The sequence below is a fragment of the Gallus gallus genome, chromosome 5 (assembly GCF_016699485.2).
Source record: "Gallus gallus isolate bGalGal1 chromosome 5, bGalGal1.mat.broiler.GRCg7b, whole genome shotgun sequence".
NCBI lineage: Eukaryota > Metazoa > Chordata > Aves > Galliformes > Phasianidae > Gallus > Gallus gallus.
In genome coordinates this window covers 15925089-15939501 of record NC_052536.1, presented here as the reverse complement: position 1 = coordinate 15939501, position 14413 = coordinate 15925089, and the positions used below count along the sequence as shown (strand labels likewise).

Genomic DNA, 14413 nt, shown 5'->3' with positions numbered 1-14413 from the left:
GACACACAGCTGTCTTTGTGGCTGAATCACTTTTCACCCAGTAGCTTTCCTTCCCCAGCTGTATGTTATGCTGTCATACTTATGTAAACCAAGACAGGAAAACAGTTTGGTTGGGGAAAGAAGAAGGAGGAGAAGAAAAATAGGGAAAAAAAAAAAGAATCCAGCAAGGAAAAACCATCCCACAAAACAAAAGGTAATGTCTGTAACGGGAGGAGTTTACTCTCAGTCCAACCAGTTCTCCACATCTCATTTGCTGTGTGGCCACACATTTTTGTGCTGTCACTGCACAGACCACGATATGGATGCTGGGTACTGCCCAAGCCAGAACCACTGGACGAAACACTCCCTTTGAAACTCTTTTTCTAAACTATGCCAGGTTTTGCAACCGAATTCCTTCTCGTTCAGGCTTAAAGCAACAGTTAGCTAAGAAGAGGTTCCCAACAGGGGATAGGATGCTTCAAGTTGGTCAACCCACTGAGCAGCACAACACTCTCACAACCTCAATCTATCTATAAATACTATTTCAATTATTTTTTTTTTTTTTAAGGACATGAAAGAAAGAGGGGAAAAAAACAACACCCTTGTATAGCATTTAAGAAGCAACAGGAGAATTACCTGTTGCATGCAATTTAAATCTCAAGTCAGACTCCAGGAAAGAAGCAAAACTTAATTAAAACCTAAACTGTAACTTGCAGATAAACAAAATTCTGGGCTATTTGGGGTTTGCATGTAAAGTTCTGTGTGCAATTCAAATAGAGCCTTTATTGCTGCTGCCAATTTTACAACTGCATGGAAAACTGTCCTTTGAAGTTGCTGATGGACAAGTTTCAGGGATTCTTGTTTTGAGATCAGTTTTTAATGTGAATTTACCACTGTCAGATCCAGAAAGCTTCATGCCATTTCAGACACGGAGAAGCATCTTGAAACACGACTGCCTGAGCACCACACCACTGACACTGGCTCACCCAGTGGGATCAGAGCTGGAAGAGATGCAGCATAGAGCAAAGAGTCTGATCACACATTCAATGCATGCTCCACAGGACCTGGGAGAAAATCTGGAGCAGAATAGTAGCTGCTGCAGACAGATCTAGCTGTTAACATTCCGGCAAAAACCATCCTTCTAGGAACAAGCAATATTTAGTACAGGACTTGGAACTAATTGCCATTCCTTGAGTCACAGGTTTTTTTAAGCGCAGATCATAGAACACTCAGTTCTGGCCACATATTCACCTGGCATTACACATACCAATAATTAATAAAGAGTACGTATCTCACCTTCCTAATTCAGTCTGAAGTTCTGAAATCGAGCTTGGATAGCTCAAGCAGTTAAAGCTTTAAATGACAGAAACACATTGCCAAGCACACTAAGCAAACACAACTTACTCAAATACTCACAGTAATCAGTTCCCAGTGTCCAGCTGATGTTTAAATAAGAAAATAACCCTGCAAAGTCCACTCCTTTACGTAAACAGCCAACGTTAGTTCAGACTTTATAATAACAAACTAGTGCTAAAGCTTCTTTTTACAATCTTAAGTGTGTGCACGTAATGCTTACCCACCTCCCACTGAGTTTGACTGCTTTTATTCTTGTGTAACACTCCAGTTAAAAAAAATAGTCATCAAAATTGTCCTTCCTGGACAACTCCTAGAGATTGTTACAGAGTTCAATACGTTGCTTCTGCCTCATGATGAAGTGGCAGACAAGTTACACAGGACAAAGCACTGAATACAGCTGTAATGCAGAGCACAGCAGCTGACAAGGTGCATTTTTATCCTTGCAACCTCTCCACACACCTGATGATGCCTAAGACTCCAGAAAACTTTGCAAAAGTATTTCCTAAGCAACGATGAGGTCCTGTCAACACAGCGGTCTGCAGTAGCAATGGCAGTCACACAACAGGAAGAGAGACATGGAGTCATTTTGGTTTCCAACACAGACCATAAAAAAAGAATTGTAGTTTGCATCTTCAAGTGAGCATCGGGAAAAAAAAGGGTAAAGCAGCTTCCTCCCCCATCAATAGCTGTGGCACTGCAGTAAAGACGAGCAGTTGAAATTCAAGAAGAACAGAAGAATTCACAAGAACAAATTCCTACCACGTACTGGTTCACTCCTCTGAGCATACCTATCCTGCCTTGTGGACTCCAAAACCAAGCACTGCTTTTTCTGTTGTCCATTCAAGTAGCCCTTCCATCTACCCCTGCAATGACAGTGCCGTATCCCAGAAACGTGTGTGGAGAAGGCACTCTTCCCACATGGCCTCAGAGACATTCTAGTAAGCCCTTAGCTATGTGTTCAGAGAAGAAATACAGGAAAGGAGGCATCCTCCCTCAGAAACTAGCATTAATGCACAAGAAGGTCCTAAAAGGCTGTCAACAAGCACATGATCAAGTGTTATATTATAAACAACCATGCTAGTCAATGAGTTTACATCATGACGGACCAGAAGATATTCAGATTGAATACACTGAGCCTGTTATACAGTCCCAGCTCCTATACTTGGAAACAAGCTCCAAGCCTAATGCTGGGAAAGAATTACACTCAAGTATTTCAGAACAGACCTTTGTGTGGAAACCATTCTAAAATAAGAGCGTTCCTGAGAGAGTTCTTCTGGAATAGCTGCTCAACTTTGAATTCATATTCCAGCTTGGACAAAGCAAGCTTTGTTACCTAATAAAAGCCTCAGAATCCATACAAGAAAGATGTTATAGACAGGTCCCAAGAACATTTCTCAAACACCCTCAGAAGCACACGTTCTCCAAAAGGGAAACTCCTGCCCTGCATGCCCCTAGGACATCCATCCTGTGGAATCTAAGGGCAGAAAAGCACAAACACACACCAGCACCAACATTTCCCAGCTGCCTCCTGGCTGGGGTTGGCAGCCTGTACACATGCTTTTTGCCTGCATAAGAGCTACGGTCCCGAGGAGCAAGAGCAGCTTGAGGTACTGCGTTGGCTGCTTCAAGAACTTGACAGCACTTCACATCTTCCCTCACTGCACACAGACTTCCTCAGGAAAAAATAAATAAATAAACAAAAAAAACAACCAGAAAGGACTCAGAATAAGCAAGAGGAGGTGAGAGGCCAACGTTTATGAAGATCCCCTAGCCATTACTCAGATAAAACAAGTCACCAGCATCATTCCCCACGTGCAGTAAGCTCTGGCTGGCTGACTCCTGCCTCTGAGGACCAGCGCCAGATGTGCTCTATCTCCAGATGCCAGCAGTTCCACACCCTGGGGAGCAGCAGCCAGAGTTATTTTCCATGAGCTGTAATTATTGTAGCAGGATGGAGAAGGGCTGCATGTGTTGAGGTGATAATCCCCAAGGTAAATGAATCCCCAGTCGCTTAAATCTGTTCAATGACAATGAAGACATTAACATAGAGCAGGCAAGTTGAGAGGTGACTTGGAAGGAGTCACAAACAAAGCACTTCTACCTACTCATCTTCTCTCCATTGTGCGAAAGGCTGAGAGCCAAACAACAGCCCTCAAACACTGGCTATGCTGCAGCTCCTCCAGTTTCACCAAGTCTATGGGGGCAGACACCATTGGCAGAACCACACGCTGAGAGGACAGCAAGCTGGCTCTTCAAGCTGGCAGGAAAAGGAGGGTGGTGGTTTTCTGTCTTGGTTTTTTTTTTTTTTTCCCTTCCATTCAGTGATGCTGTCTCATCATCCTGCTCAGAGAAGTAACCCAACAAGTTTCCAAGAGCTCTCTTGACCACTGTTTTTAATTACCCACCTACACACATTACAGTCTTTAGCAATCGTGGTTCTTCAGACAGTGGGAAAATAGCAGAAAGCAAGCAGGTAGAAAGAAAGATAATACACCAGAGCCCTGTCTAGAACAGCTTACAGGCTGAGATGAAATGCTACAAACACTGGAGAAAGAGACACCATGCAGGAATGATAAACACTTTGGAAGGTGATAGTTATGCAAGACCAAAGATTTAGCTGCACAAAACTGATCATGCATGCGATTTTGGTTAATAAAACACACATCTTCCTGCCTTTTCTGGGATACTTTACCTACAGTTCTGCTGGTGTGCAGCCTCATTTTCTTTTAAGGAAACACCATGCAGTGACAGAGAAATACAATGCAAATAGCATGGGTTTATTGCCCGAAGGTTATTTAAAAAGCACATTTACAGGGAAAGATTACTCCGAGGTGCTTCTTGTGTAAAACACTCCAAGATGCATTCAGAGAGATCATCTGTAGATCACTGCCACCCTCCCTCAGATGCAAAGCTGGAGTTCACAGACTGCAGTTGCAACACCAAGAACAAAACCAGGCACGCTGAGTTCCAGCCCAACACTGAGTGACTGCAAAGCTTTCCTCCTTAAAACTACATATACAGATATGGAGAAGTCTGTGCAAAAAGCAGGTTTGTTTTTTTTTTTTTATTTATTTTATCTTCCCTCCGCCCCCAGAAATGGAAAGTTATTCAGTGACACAACCAGTGGAATGAAAGAAGAAAACGGAGCAGGAGAAACTGGTTAACCAAGTATTTAAGCACATAAGAACATACATACATATTATATCCACACTCACACATACACACGCACAGACATATATGGCATATATCCCCTTCTCAAACATCTCACACCCTTCCCCATGCACACACTTCAGCATGAGCCAGCCAGGGCCTCGCAAGAGATTTCTTCTGCCAGTGTCAGCACTTCTGTGAACTATGAGCAAATCCGTCTCTGCCCTGGGGAATTGAGTTATCTGGTAGCACATTTAAACTCGGAGCAACTACCAGTCACTAAATAAAGCCCTGGCATTTTCCAGGCCTCTGGCTCAGGCAAAAAGCGTTCGCTTTCCATAAATGTCTGCAAGGCTGTTTAAAGCAGTGAAATCTGCAAAGAGCAGAATGACCTCAGCATTAACAGACACCCAGCGCATGGATTTTGTCACAGCCATTCAAGGTTCATTCTAGCAGAAGGACTACAGCCTCCCAGCTCCAGCAAACACGTTGTCTTCGCAGCAGACAGGAAGCCCAAAAGCAGCTAAGGGAACTGGACAGCCAACCCTCTGCCCTTTAAAGAAAAGATCTTCCTAGCCAGGTACCATTTCCAGTTGCAGTCAGACGACACTAATGACCAGTGGAAATGACCAGAGCCAGGAAAACACTTCAGAGAGAAAATTAATCACAACGTGTACCACATTTTTGGCCACAAACTGGCTATGAACAGACAGAATTTGTCTGGAAATGTTAACCATCTGCAGTACTTGTTTGTCGGAGTTTATCAGGTAGCAAAGACCTGACAGCACACCTCGAACGCTCACTAAGCATCAAGCACACAACTCAAAGTTCAACTGGCACAGAACCACAGAATGGCCCTGGTTAGAAGGGACCTTAAAGAGCTTCGAGCTCCAACCCCTGCCACGGGCACCAGGTTGATCTGCAGGCACAACAGAGCTGGTCTAGGAAATGGGGAGGTTGGTGGCCCTGGCTGGCAGGGGGGCCGGAGATTCATGATCCTTGAGGTCCCTTCCAACCCAGGCCATTCTGTGATTCTGTGTGATCGGTCTGCAAACACGACACAACCCCTCCAGAACACTGCATCTACTCCGTTCAAAAGAAGAAAGAAGTGTATATCCAGGAATATTTCCTGCTCCTTACAGCACAAGGGTTTCTTCTAGCAGTCGGCACGGGGGGGGGGGAAGGGGGTTTATCGAGAACACAGATCAGGGGAGATGAAGATCCAGGTCCGTACAGGTTTCGAGGCAGGCCAAAGGCAAAGACGCCTGCATTAGCCACACCCTCCCTCAATCTCACTGTGCCGAAATGGGTCCAGATGTTTTAACCATTTCTGTGTACGCACTTTCCAGCACTCCAACACCTGCAAACTGAGTTTCAGCACACGGATAAGTCACAGCCTTAACTTAATCCAGATAGAAAAAGCAAGCTGTTAAATCCCAGACAGACAAAAATTCTCCACAGCGCAGATTTCTTTAACTCAACTACTGAAGACGCAGAAAACATACAGACTTCTTTTAATCACCCACAGCTGTGTATACCTTCCAAGTGGAGGCTGCTACCCACGTGCATTTCATCCGATTGGCTCTCACTTGAGGCTGCCACCACTAACACAGCACTTCAGTTTGCCTTCATGGCTCTTGCAAAGGTACATCCAGGTAAGCCATCAACAGCTTCCTGGCGTCAATGCATTTCCCCTTAAAGAAATCATCATCATCACATACTTCAAGCACACATAAGGGAAACCAAAATCAAAATGAGAACTATCTATCACAGAAATTACATCAGAACTCATTCCCATCACCAGGCAATTCTAACCTGAGCTTCTTGGTTGTTCTAGAATTATAACTGAAGTTAGGTAAATTAAAGCTCCTTTAAACTCAGGCAAAACATGCACAGCATACAGTGTGACTGATATGCATTTAACACTGCTAATCTATGGCTCAGTGGTTAAAGGTGACACCGTCTATAAAACAAAGGATTCATTTTGTGATTTAAAACATGCTGCTATTTCATAGACTTCTTCAAGCATTCTGGCTTTTGTATTACGCTACAAGCACTAAGAGAGAATATTTGGTATGTTACGTCTCCCTGTTTTAGGACAAGGGGGAATGGTTTTAAACCGAGACAGGGGAGGTTTAGGTTGGATATTAGGAGGAAGTTTTTCACACAGAGGGTGGTGACGCACTGGAACAGGTTGCCCAAGGAGGCTGTGGATGCCCCATCCCTGCAGGCATTGAATGCCAGGCTGGATGTGGCTCTGGGCAGCCTGGTCTGGTGGTTGGTAACCCTGCACATAGCAGGGGGGTTGAAACCAGATGATCATTGTGGTCCTTTTTAACCCAGGCCATTCTATGATACAGACATCTGCTGTAGTTACACATCAGGCAGCAAAGCTCTTCACCTTTTGTTTGGTCTCTTTTTTGAATCATTCACTTGTCCTCCCAAAGCCAAGCTCTTGCTTCACTTCTTTTGTAATGAAATGAAAAACTACTAGAAATGCACTTCTACTCCAGAATCTGTTTGAGCCCAGCAAGTTCACTGAAGAAGCACGTCTTCCTCTTACAGTAATGGCAAAGCCAGGTCTCTTAGAATCACCTAAAGAAAATGGAATGGCAGAAACGGGGTGGGAAGCGCAGTTCCCAGGCACAGAAGTTTGAGGCCAGGATATCTGATGCTCAGGCTAACTGGAAGCAATACAAGTCTGACAAAGGCGTTTTGTTTCAGTTGATCCACATACTGTCACAGTTGGTCTCAGTCAAGTATCCCTCTCAATTTTAATGGTATTACAAGAAGAAACTCCCAGCTTCCTCACAGCCACACTTAATAGTATGAAGTTTTACATAAAAAGTAGCACTTAATTACATTTCTTTTAAACATTTTCCCCACTCTGAAGTCCAGTCAGGACAGTTTTAATTAGAAAAGCCAGAACAGAATGTGTTAGTACAAGATGGAAGCCGAGAGAAGTACAAGTACTGGACAAAGCTTGCATGAGCCCAAAATCCAGGTAAAATGGAAACCTGCACAGGATGTAGGCTGAGTTACTGACAAGGATGTAGGTGGGTCACTGCTGTTAGGCGTAACTCACACCTAACTGAAAACCTGTAACGTATGACTGGAGACAAATTCTCAACTCCAAAATGACACCTCAAAAATACTTAGGTTACAGCAGCACTGCTCTCTTGCATTCTGCACTCCTTTTCCCTTTGGTTTAGTTACCACAGCACAGAACAGAGGAAAAGAAAATGAACTTCTACAAAATAGCGTTGCAGCAACACTACCCAATTCCCAAACACAAGCCAAGAAATTAACTCAGCAGGTCCACTCAATCAGCAAATTTTCCTCATCAGCTGAGAGGTGTAGAAACACCAAGCAGACAAAGCCTGCTTCGTGCTCCAGCTTCGTTAACTCCTCAATGCCATGGAAAGAAGCAGCCAAGCTTCTGTCTTCACTTGCAACCTTCTCCTCCTTCAAATCTGTCCAGTTCTTGCAGGCTGAGCATCCGGAGTCCATCAGTGCTAATTTATCACCTTCTTTATCACATGTAATAAACTACTTGTAAAAAGGAGGTTTAAATGAATGCAACATTAATGGAACGCAACATCACTGAGGAATTAAAGTCAAAGTACGCTCACGACAACCTAAAGAAAGGGCAAGAGAGAACCTCTGAAATCTCGGCAGTCCTTGTGGGTTCCTTTCAATCTGGGCTAGTCTATGATTCTGTGAAACCATCATCACAAATTTCTGGTGACTCCTGACCCAAATGGGGAGACCTCAAGGAGCTTCCCAAGTAACCAAGCATCTGCCGCCCCAGGCAAACCTCAAACCAATAGGAGCCCTCTGGGAACAGAAGAAAGAGAACCCCCACGTTAGGGCAGCTACACTTCCACAGGGCAGTACCTGTCCTTAAAAAGGAACTCCCAAGAAAAATCTGGGAAAAAAAAAATTAAATAAAATCAACCCCTTCATATAACCACACTACTTGTTTCTACCATGGTAAAGACAGAAATTTACTGTCCACATTGCCACTTTTCATAGTGGAGGGGAGAATTACAAGCTACCACACTGGCAAACTTCAGTTCTCCAGAACAGAACAATCCACCATTTTTCAAGATAGCAGACAAGCAGCACACTTCATTGTTTTCTTAAAGAATTGCCTGTTATACCTGCATAGGCTCAGCAGAAAGCCAAAAGCTCAAAAACTTTAACTCTGCCCACAAGGACTTCTATTACCACTTAAAGGAAGTCAACTTATACTGAAGAAGCTCCATTTTCTTATGTATTAAAGATAAACAATAGATGCTAGGTTAGCAGACTATTCAAAACTACCTAAAACACTTCAAAAATCCAAAAGAGTTAAGAAGTATTCAACATCTTTACTGTTTGAAAGTACCCTTTCTTAACACACATACCAATATTCCATGGTATCAGACCATTCACAGCTGCACCAGGAACTTCCTACTGCACATGCTGTCAGCGCTGTCCACTGCAATAAACCTTTGTACTCTGAAATGAAGCAATACTGTAGCTGATGCTGTTTGATATACTCCTGTAGGCCTGTCCCCTTGAAGCTAATTTCACATAACACGCTCACATAACGTATTTATTGGCTTACAAGTGGGTTTAGTTGCTTTAACTCTTATGATCCGGAGCAAACTAACCAATTTGAAGCAAGCATGTGTCAGTCCACCGGTGTCCTTGCAAAAGTCATCCGTGGGTGTAACATTAATACAAAACAACCACCTCACACGTGCCTGCGTTGGCTGGTAGAGCCAAGAAAGAGCAAAGGAAACAGATAAACTAAAAACTCTGCTTGTTACACAGACCCTCAGCACCCAGCACTCATTCCTGGAACTCCCTGGAACTTCTCAGTAGAATCCTGTGGCTTGACAGATATTTCCCATCTATTCTTTAGAGAACAGAAACCACGGAGATGAAGCACTGGTGAGTTCCCCATTCTGAGTTTTCCAAGTACAAGGAGGAACCAAAAGAATTGTTGGCGCATAAACTCCAAGCAAAAAACCATACGGAACAATGCTCTCTCTGGGGCACACTTCCAGTTTTCTCTCCTCCTCTCACTACAACCATTTAATCTCCCTCAACCTCAAAATCTGCTCAAAATATCCTTTGACTCTATCATGACATTTTCCATGGCCTAAGTTGACAAGCGCAGGGCTCTCCAGAAGCACTTCCCAGTTCAGAATGCCCAGCTGCCACATCTCTGACTTCCTTGGAACATCCCAAGTGCCCATGCAGCGCATGGCTCAGGCCAGCCAGCATCCCCAGCCAACACTGTCACTGTTGGTCACAAACTGTCCACGTCTTATAATGAAGAGCAATAAAGTCACCTACAACATGTAGCTTCTTCCTAACACCCAGTTTCAACTCGGTGGCTGCTCCCTACCCCAAGCAGCCAGGTTGCCTTCATACCATATGCTACACATACCAAAAACACAGACATAACAAGAAAGTAAACAAACTGAACTGCTGCCATTAAGGCAGTTTCTGATTTATTATTATTATTTATACTTTCAATTTCGCATTACTGGCTAAATAGAAGCGAATTCACATTGGACTCCCTTGTGAGGCTCTTTTGTAAGCCATGTGAGTGTTCATTCCAGGAGAGGTTTTGTAACATTTATTTGTTGTTACAGACAGACCTTACCATAACAAGTTCTCAGAAACAATCTACGTTTGTTACAAGTCACCTTGGCTCGCATTATCCAAAAAACAAGCAGGATAGAAAAAAAATTCACCACTGGAACAACACCAAGGCCTATTTTACTATTACATTATAAGCAAGTAAAAACAATCATAAAATAAAAGTTAAAGCAGCTGAGGAAAAAAAACCCTTTAAAACAGCAAAAGGCAACAATGCAATTCACAAGGGGCTACTGCTGAAATACATTCACCCTCTTCTGAAATATTGACCTTATGCATCCGAATGATACATTCATTATGTAAACATCTACCCTGAGAGCAAATTTAAAGCGCTCAGACTTAACAAATGAGCTCAGATACCACACCTGAATGAGACCGAAAGCCTTCGTCTGGAGACAGAGCAGCCAGCTCTGAAAATATGAATTTAAACTTGACGGTAAGCCTGAAGCTCCGGTGCTGCCTCTCTAGCCCAGAGGACCTGTGCCCGTGACTCGCACTGTGCTGGCAGTGGTTGTCAGAAGAGCTCCCTGAGCCAATGACGGACTGACTGAAGCAGCACTGAAGTCATAGGGACTCCCACACAGCACATTCCCTCGTCACCAAATTAAGCACGTGTTCCATCTTGCTACATTCCACACTTAGGCACAGTGAGAAGTTTCATCAGTTTTAGATTATCTCAAGAAAAACAGTATGAATTAAAAGCTGTTGTAAGGGCTGCACTCAAGTGCACTTTTTATTTCACAGTGCATCCCAAGTTCCAAGCTTTTGCGATGACCCAGCACACTCCCCTGCTCAGCTGTCTTTATTCTGCATGTCTTACTATTGGGCAAACCATCATTCCATTAAAGAACGCCACGATCTCCCAGTACAGCACAGCACAGGCAGCAGCTAACCGAGCTCCGGTGAATTTAAGAGCAATTCTTGCTGAAGGTAACGTTTTAACGAGAGTTATTTCAAGCGCTTCTACTTTTTAAGGGCCAGACGTAAAACATCTGCTATACAGCACTGAGCACTTAAGTATTTTCAGACACAAATACACCCTTGCCATAGTTCCTGACTAACTGTCAGAGGCAGAGAACCCTCCCTCCACAGAAGCAGCAAGTGCAGCGATTGCTCTGCCTCACCTCCAGGTCAACGCAACACGCATCTTGCAGAGGTTTATCATTATTCCAAGCCACATTAACAAAACCAGCTCCTGCCCGACCACGTACAGAGCAAGGACACTGCTCCACAGTAAAGTTATTTCATGGCCAAAGCATTCCAAATGCACTCTACCAAGCTGAACTCAGCAGAAGCTTCAACGCCAGAGAAGTTCCAGCACATCCCCAATCCTGCCTGAGATCTATTTACATACTTGTGAGACAAGCACATCAAAATACTTCTGAGAGGTAAAAGCCCCTTAAAGTCAGGCGTCTGCTCACAGGGCCGGGGAGCTGGAAGCAGGAGCCTCCTCAGCACACTCACAGTTGCTCTGCCCCACGTGCACAGAGCACGCTCATCCCTGGGGCTCACAGCCTCATGAACACGTCTAGAAGGCAGCAACTCAGTGCCACAATAATGGAAGTGCTGCCTCTGCAATGAGATGAATCAAATTCATCCTCCGAGTTACAACTTAAGGTCACTGTGAACTGAATTACACTATCACCCTAAGACTACTAAAAGTTATCTCCTTAACAAAGAGGAATCAGTGAGTCGCATGAGTTGGACGGCACTCTTAAAGCCTATCTGGTCCAACTCTACTGCAACAAACAGGGACACCTGCACTACATAGGTGCTCAGAGCCCATCCTGCCTGACATTTGGTGTCTCCAGGCATGGGGCATCTACCACCTCCCTGTGCAACCTGTGCCAGTGCCTCACCGCCCTTACTGTAAAAACTTTCTTCCTTATATCCAGTCTAAATCTCCCCTCTTTTGGTTTGCAGCCATTTCCCCCTTGTCCTACCACAACAGCCCCTGCTAAAGAGCCTGTCCCCTTCCTTCTTACAGCCCTTCTTTAGACGCCAGAAGGCCACTGTATATTTTAAAGGAGTTCCAGTAGGAACATCTTCACACCAACGACTGCTCGGAATGGAACGAGTCTCACTTTGGGCTTTCTGAAACTGCTTGGCAAGACCGAGGTTAGGGTTAGGAGAAGGGGCGTTCTGAGAACAGACATCTTTCTCGTATAAACGGGACAGAAGAAGCAAAACATAACGTGCACCTACACGGAGCTCCAACTAAAAATAGAGAGCGGCGATGCCAGCAGCCAACGGTCAGCGCTCCCGCTCCCAATGACAGCGTTAATAACTGCGGCCGCTTCAGAAAGGTGGGTGGCCCAATAAAAGAGGCCCCGGGGTGCCGTTCTGCCCGCCTCGGCCGCGCCGCCGACTTATCCCAGCCGGCCGGGAAAGCGCCGCAGCGAGGCACGGCGCCCAGCCGGAGCCCCGCACGTGCGGCGCGCAGCCCCGCGGAGCCCAGCGCCCGCCCGCCGCCCACGGCCCTCAGACGGAGCCCGGCTGCGCAGGGGGGGCCCTCGCCGTTCCCCCACCCCCTCCGCAGCCTCGCCGAGCCTCGGATTCCGCCCGTGAGCGACACCCGACACCAGCTCCTCCAAACCCCGCAGAAATCCGGGACCGCGGAAGCACGGCGAGGGGGGGGGGGGGGGGAGGTGGTTTGGAACGCGCACACGACTTTTGTCTCTCTTTTGCAACCGGACACGGCCACCGAGAGTCCCCTTCCACAGCCCGGTCCCCGGGGGAAGCGGCCCCGCGAGGAGGGGACGGGAGGCCTCCGCGTGCGGCGGGGCCCCCCGCGCCCCCGGGCCGGGCTGTGTGGGCACACACGCCGCCTCCCCGCCCTCCCGCAGCCGCCCCCGGGGAGCCCCGCTCTGCCCGTCCCGTCCATGTGCGCGTCTCTCCCCGGCGGAGTTCTGGGGAAGTTTCTCCAAACTCCGCCAACAAAAGGGGCAGAAGCTCTCTCCGCCGTGCCCCCCCCCCCCCCCCCCCCAACCCTCCCTTTCCCTTCCCGCGGTACTCACCCCCGGCCGAGCCCGGCTCGCAGCGCAGCACCGAGGCGGCCAGGAGCCGCAGCAGCAGCAGCAGCGGGAGCGGCGGCGCCGCCTCCATGTTGTGCCGCAGCAGCAGCTGCCGGAGCGGAGCCCGCCGAGCGTCTCAGGCAGGTTCCATGCTCGGGGCGCTGCGCTCGGCGGGGAGGGAGGCGGGAAGGGGGAGGCGCCGCGCCCGGCCCTCCTCCTCCTCCGCCTGCCGCCCCCCCCCCCGCTCCTGCCTCACTGAAGGGGGCTGGGATCCTCCCGCTCGCGCCGTGGCCCGCGGAGGAGCCGTGCGCCCGCACAGGCCCGCGCCGTGCACCTGGCGGGGAGCGGCGGTTGGGCTCGGGCCGGTGCTCCTCGCGCTGTCTGGAGACATTCGTCTCTCGGTTTTGTTTTAGCGTTTGGGTTTGTTTTTTTTTTTTTTCTCCTTCTTTTCTTGGAGCAGTTACCCCGGGCGTGAGGGGGACACGAGAAGGGGCAAACAGAAATGCTCAGTGTGTTTACAAAGAAACTACCTGTGCATCTGCACCGAGTGTGCCCATACCTGCTCCTTGAGCCAGGAAGAAGGGCAGCTGTTTCCTTCCGAGGTGGGGGTTTTCCTTCACCTTCCGCTTCCCAGCGATACAAGCATTTCCTCACAACGCCCCGTGTCTGCATCACAAAGAAAGTCACTTTCGAGCAGCAGTTCAGTTGCTTTTTCCCCCATCAAACACTCTGCCTGTTGACACAAATACATTACCAAGTGAGAAATGGGCAGAAGCTGCTCTGTGACACGAGGCCTTGGATGCCATGCATGGAACTGAGCTGTGCCGCCTGCCTCCCCAGACATCCCACACCTTCCTCACACCCAGCCACCACAAATACCTCAGCAGCAGGGATGGAGTCAAGGATTTCCCTTGGAGTCTCCATTTTTCCCTTGTGCCAACAACAAATTACCACAGGAAATAAAGTTGCTACAACCTACACACAGGTAGATCCAACAAGGCATTCCCTTGTAAATCACATGCAAGTGCTTAACCAATGGATGTTTAAGAGTTGCTTTTCCTTTCAGAGGTTCCCCAGACAGCAGCCATGTCCTAATAGATCTGCCTCGCTGTAGGTTCTGCAGCCACGGTTGAGATTTCTTCTCAGTGCCCCACAGACCCCTGTCCATCTCAAGCAGTGGGACCAAAAGCTCAGGAATTCTTTTGGGACCCGATGGTTGCCAGGTGCAGGCTTCCCTCACATTTCCTCCTTTCCTA

At 47.0% G+C, this 14413-nt stretch overlaps 1 protein-coding gene across 1 annotated transcript in view; it reads right to left on the bottom strand.

Moving 5' to 3' along the window:
- LRP5 (LDL receptor related protein 5) overlaps positions 1-13349 on the bottom strand; it is a 134355-nt gene extending 121006 nt beyond the window's left edge. Inside the window, exon 1 of the mRNA NM_001012897.2 lies at positions 13161-13349. Within this exon, the coding sequence (NP_001012915.1) occupies positions 13161-13248 (88 nt within the window). The 5' untranslated portion in view covers positions 13249-13349. The remainder of the gene's footprint in view (positions 1-13160) is intronic.
- Between the last annotated feature and the right edge of the window lie 1064 nt (positions 13350-14413).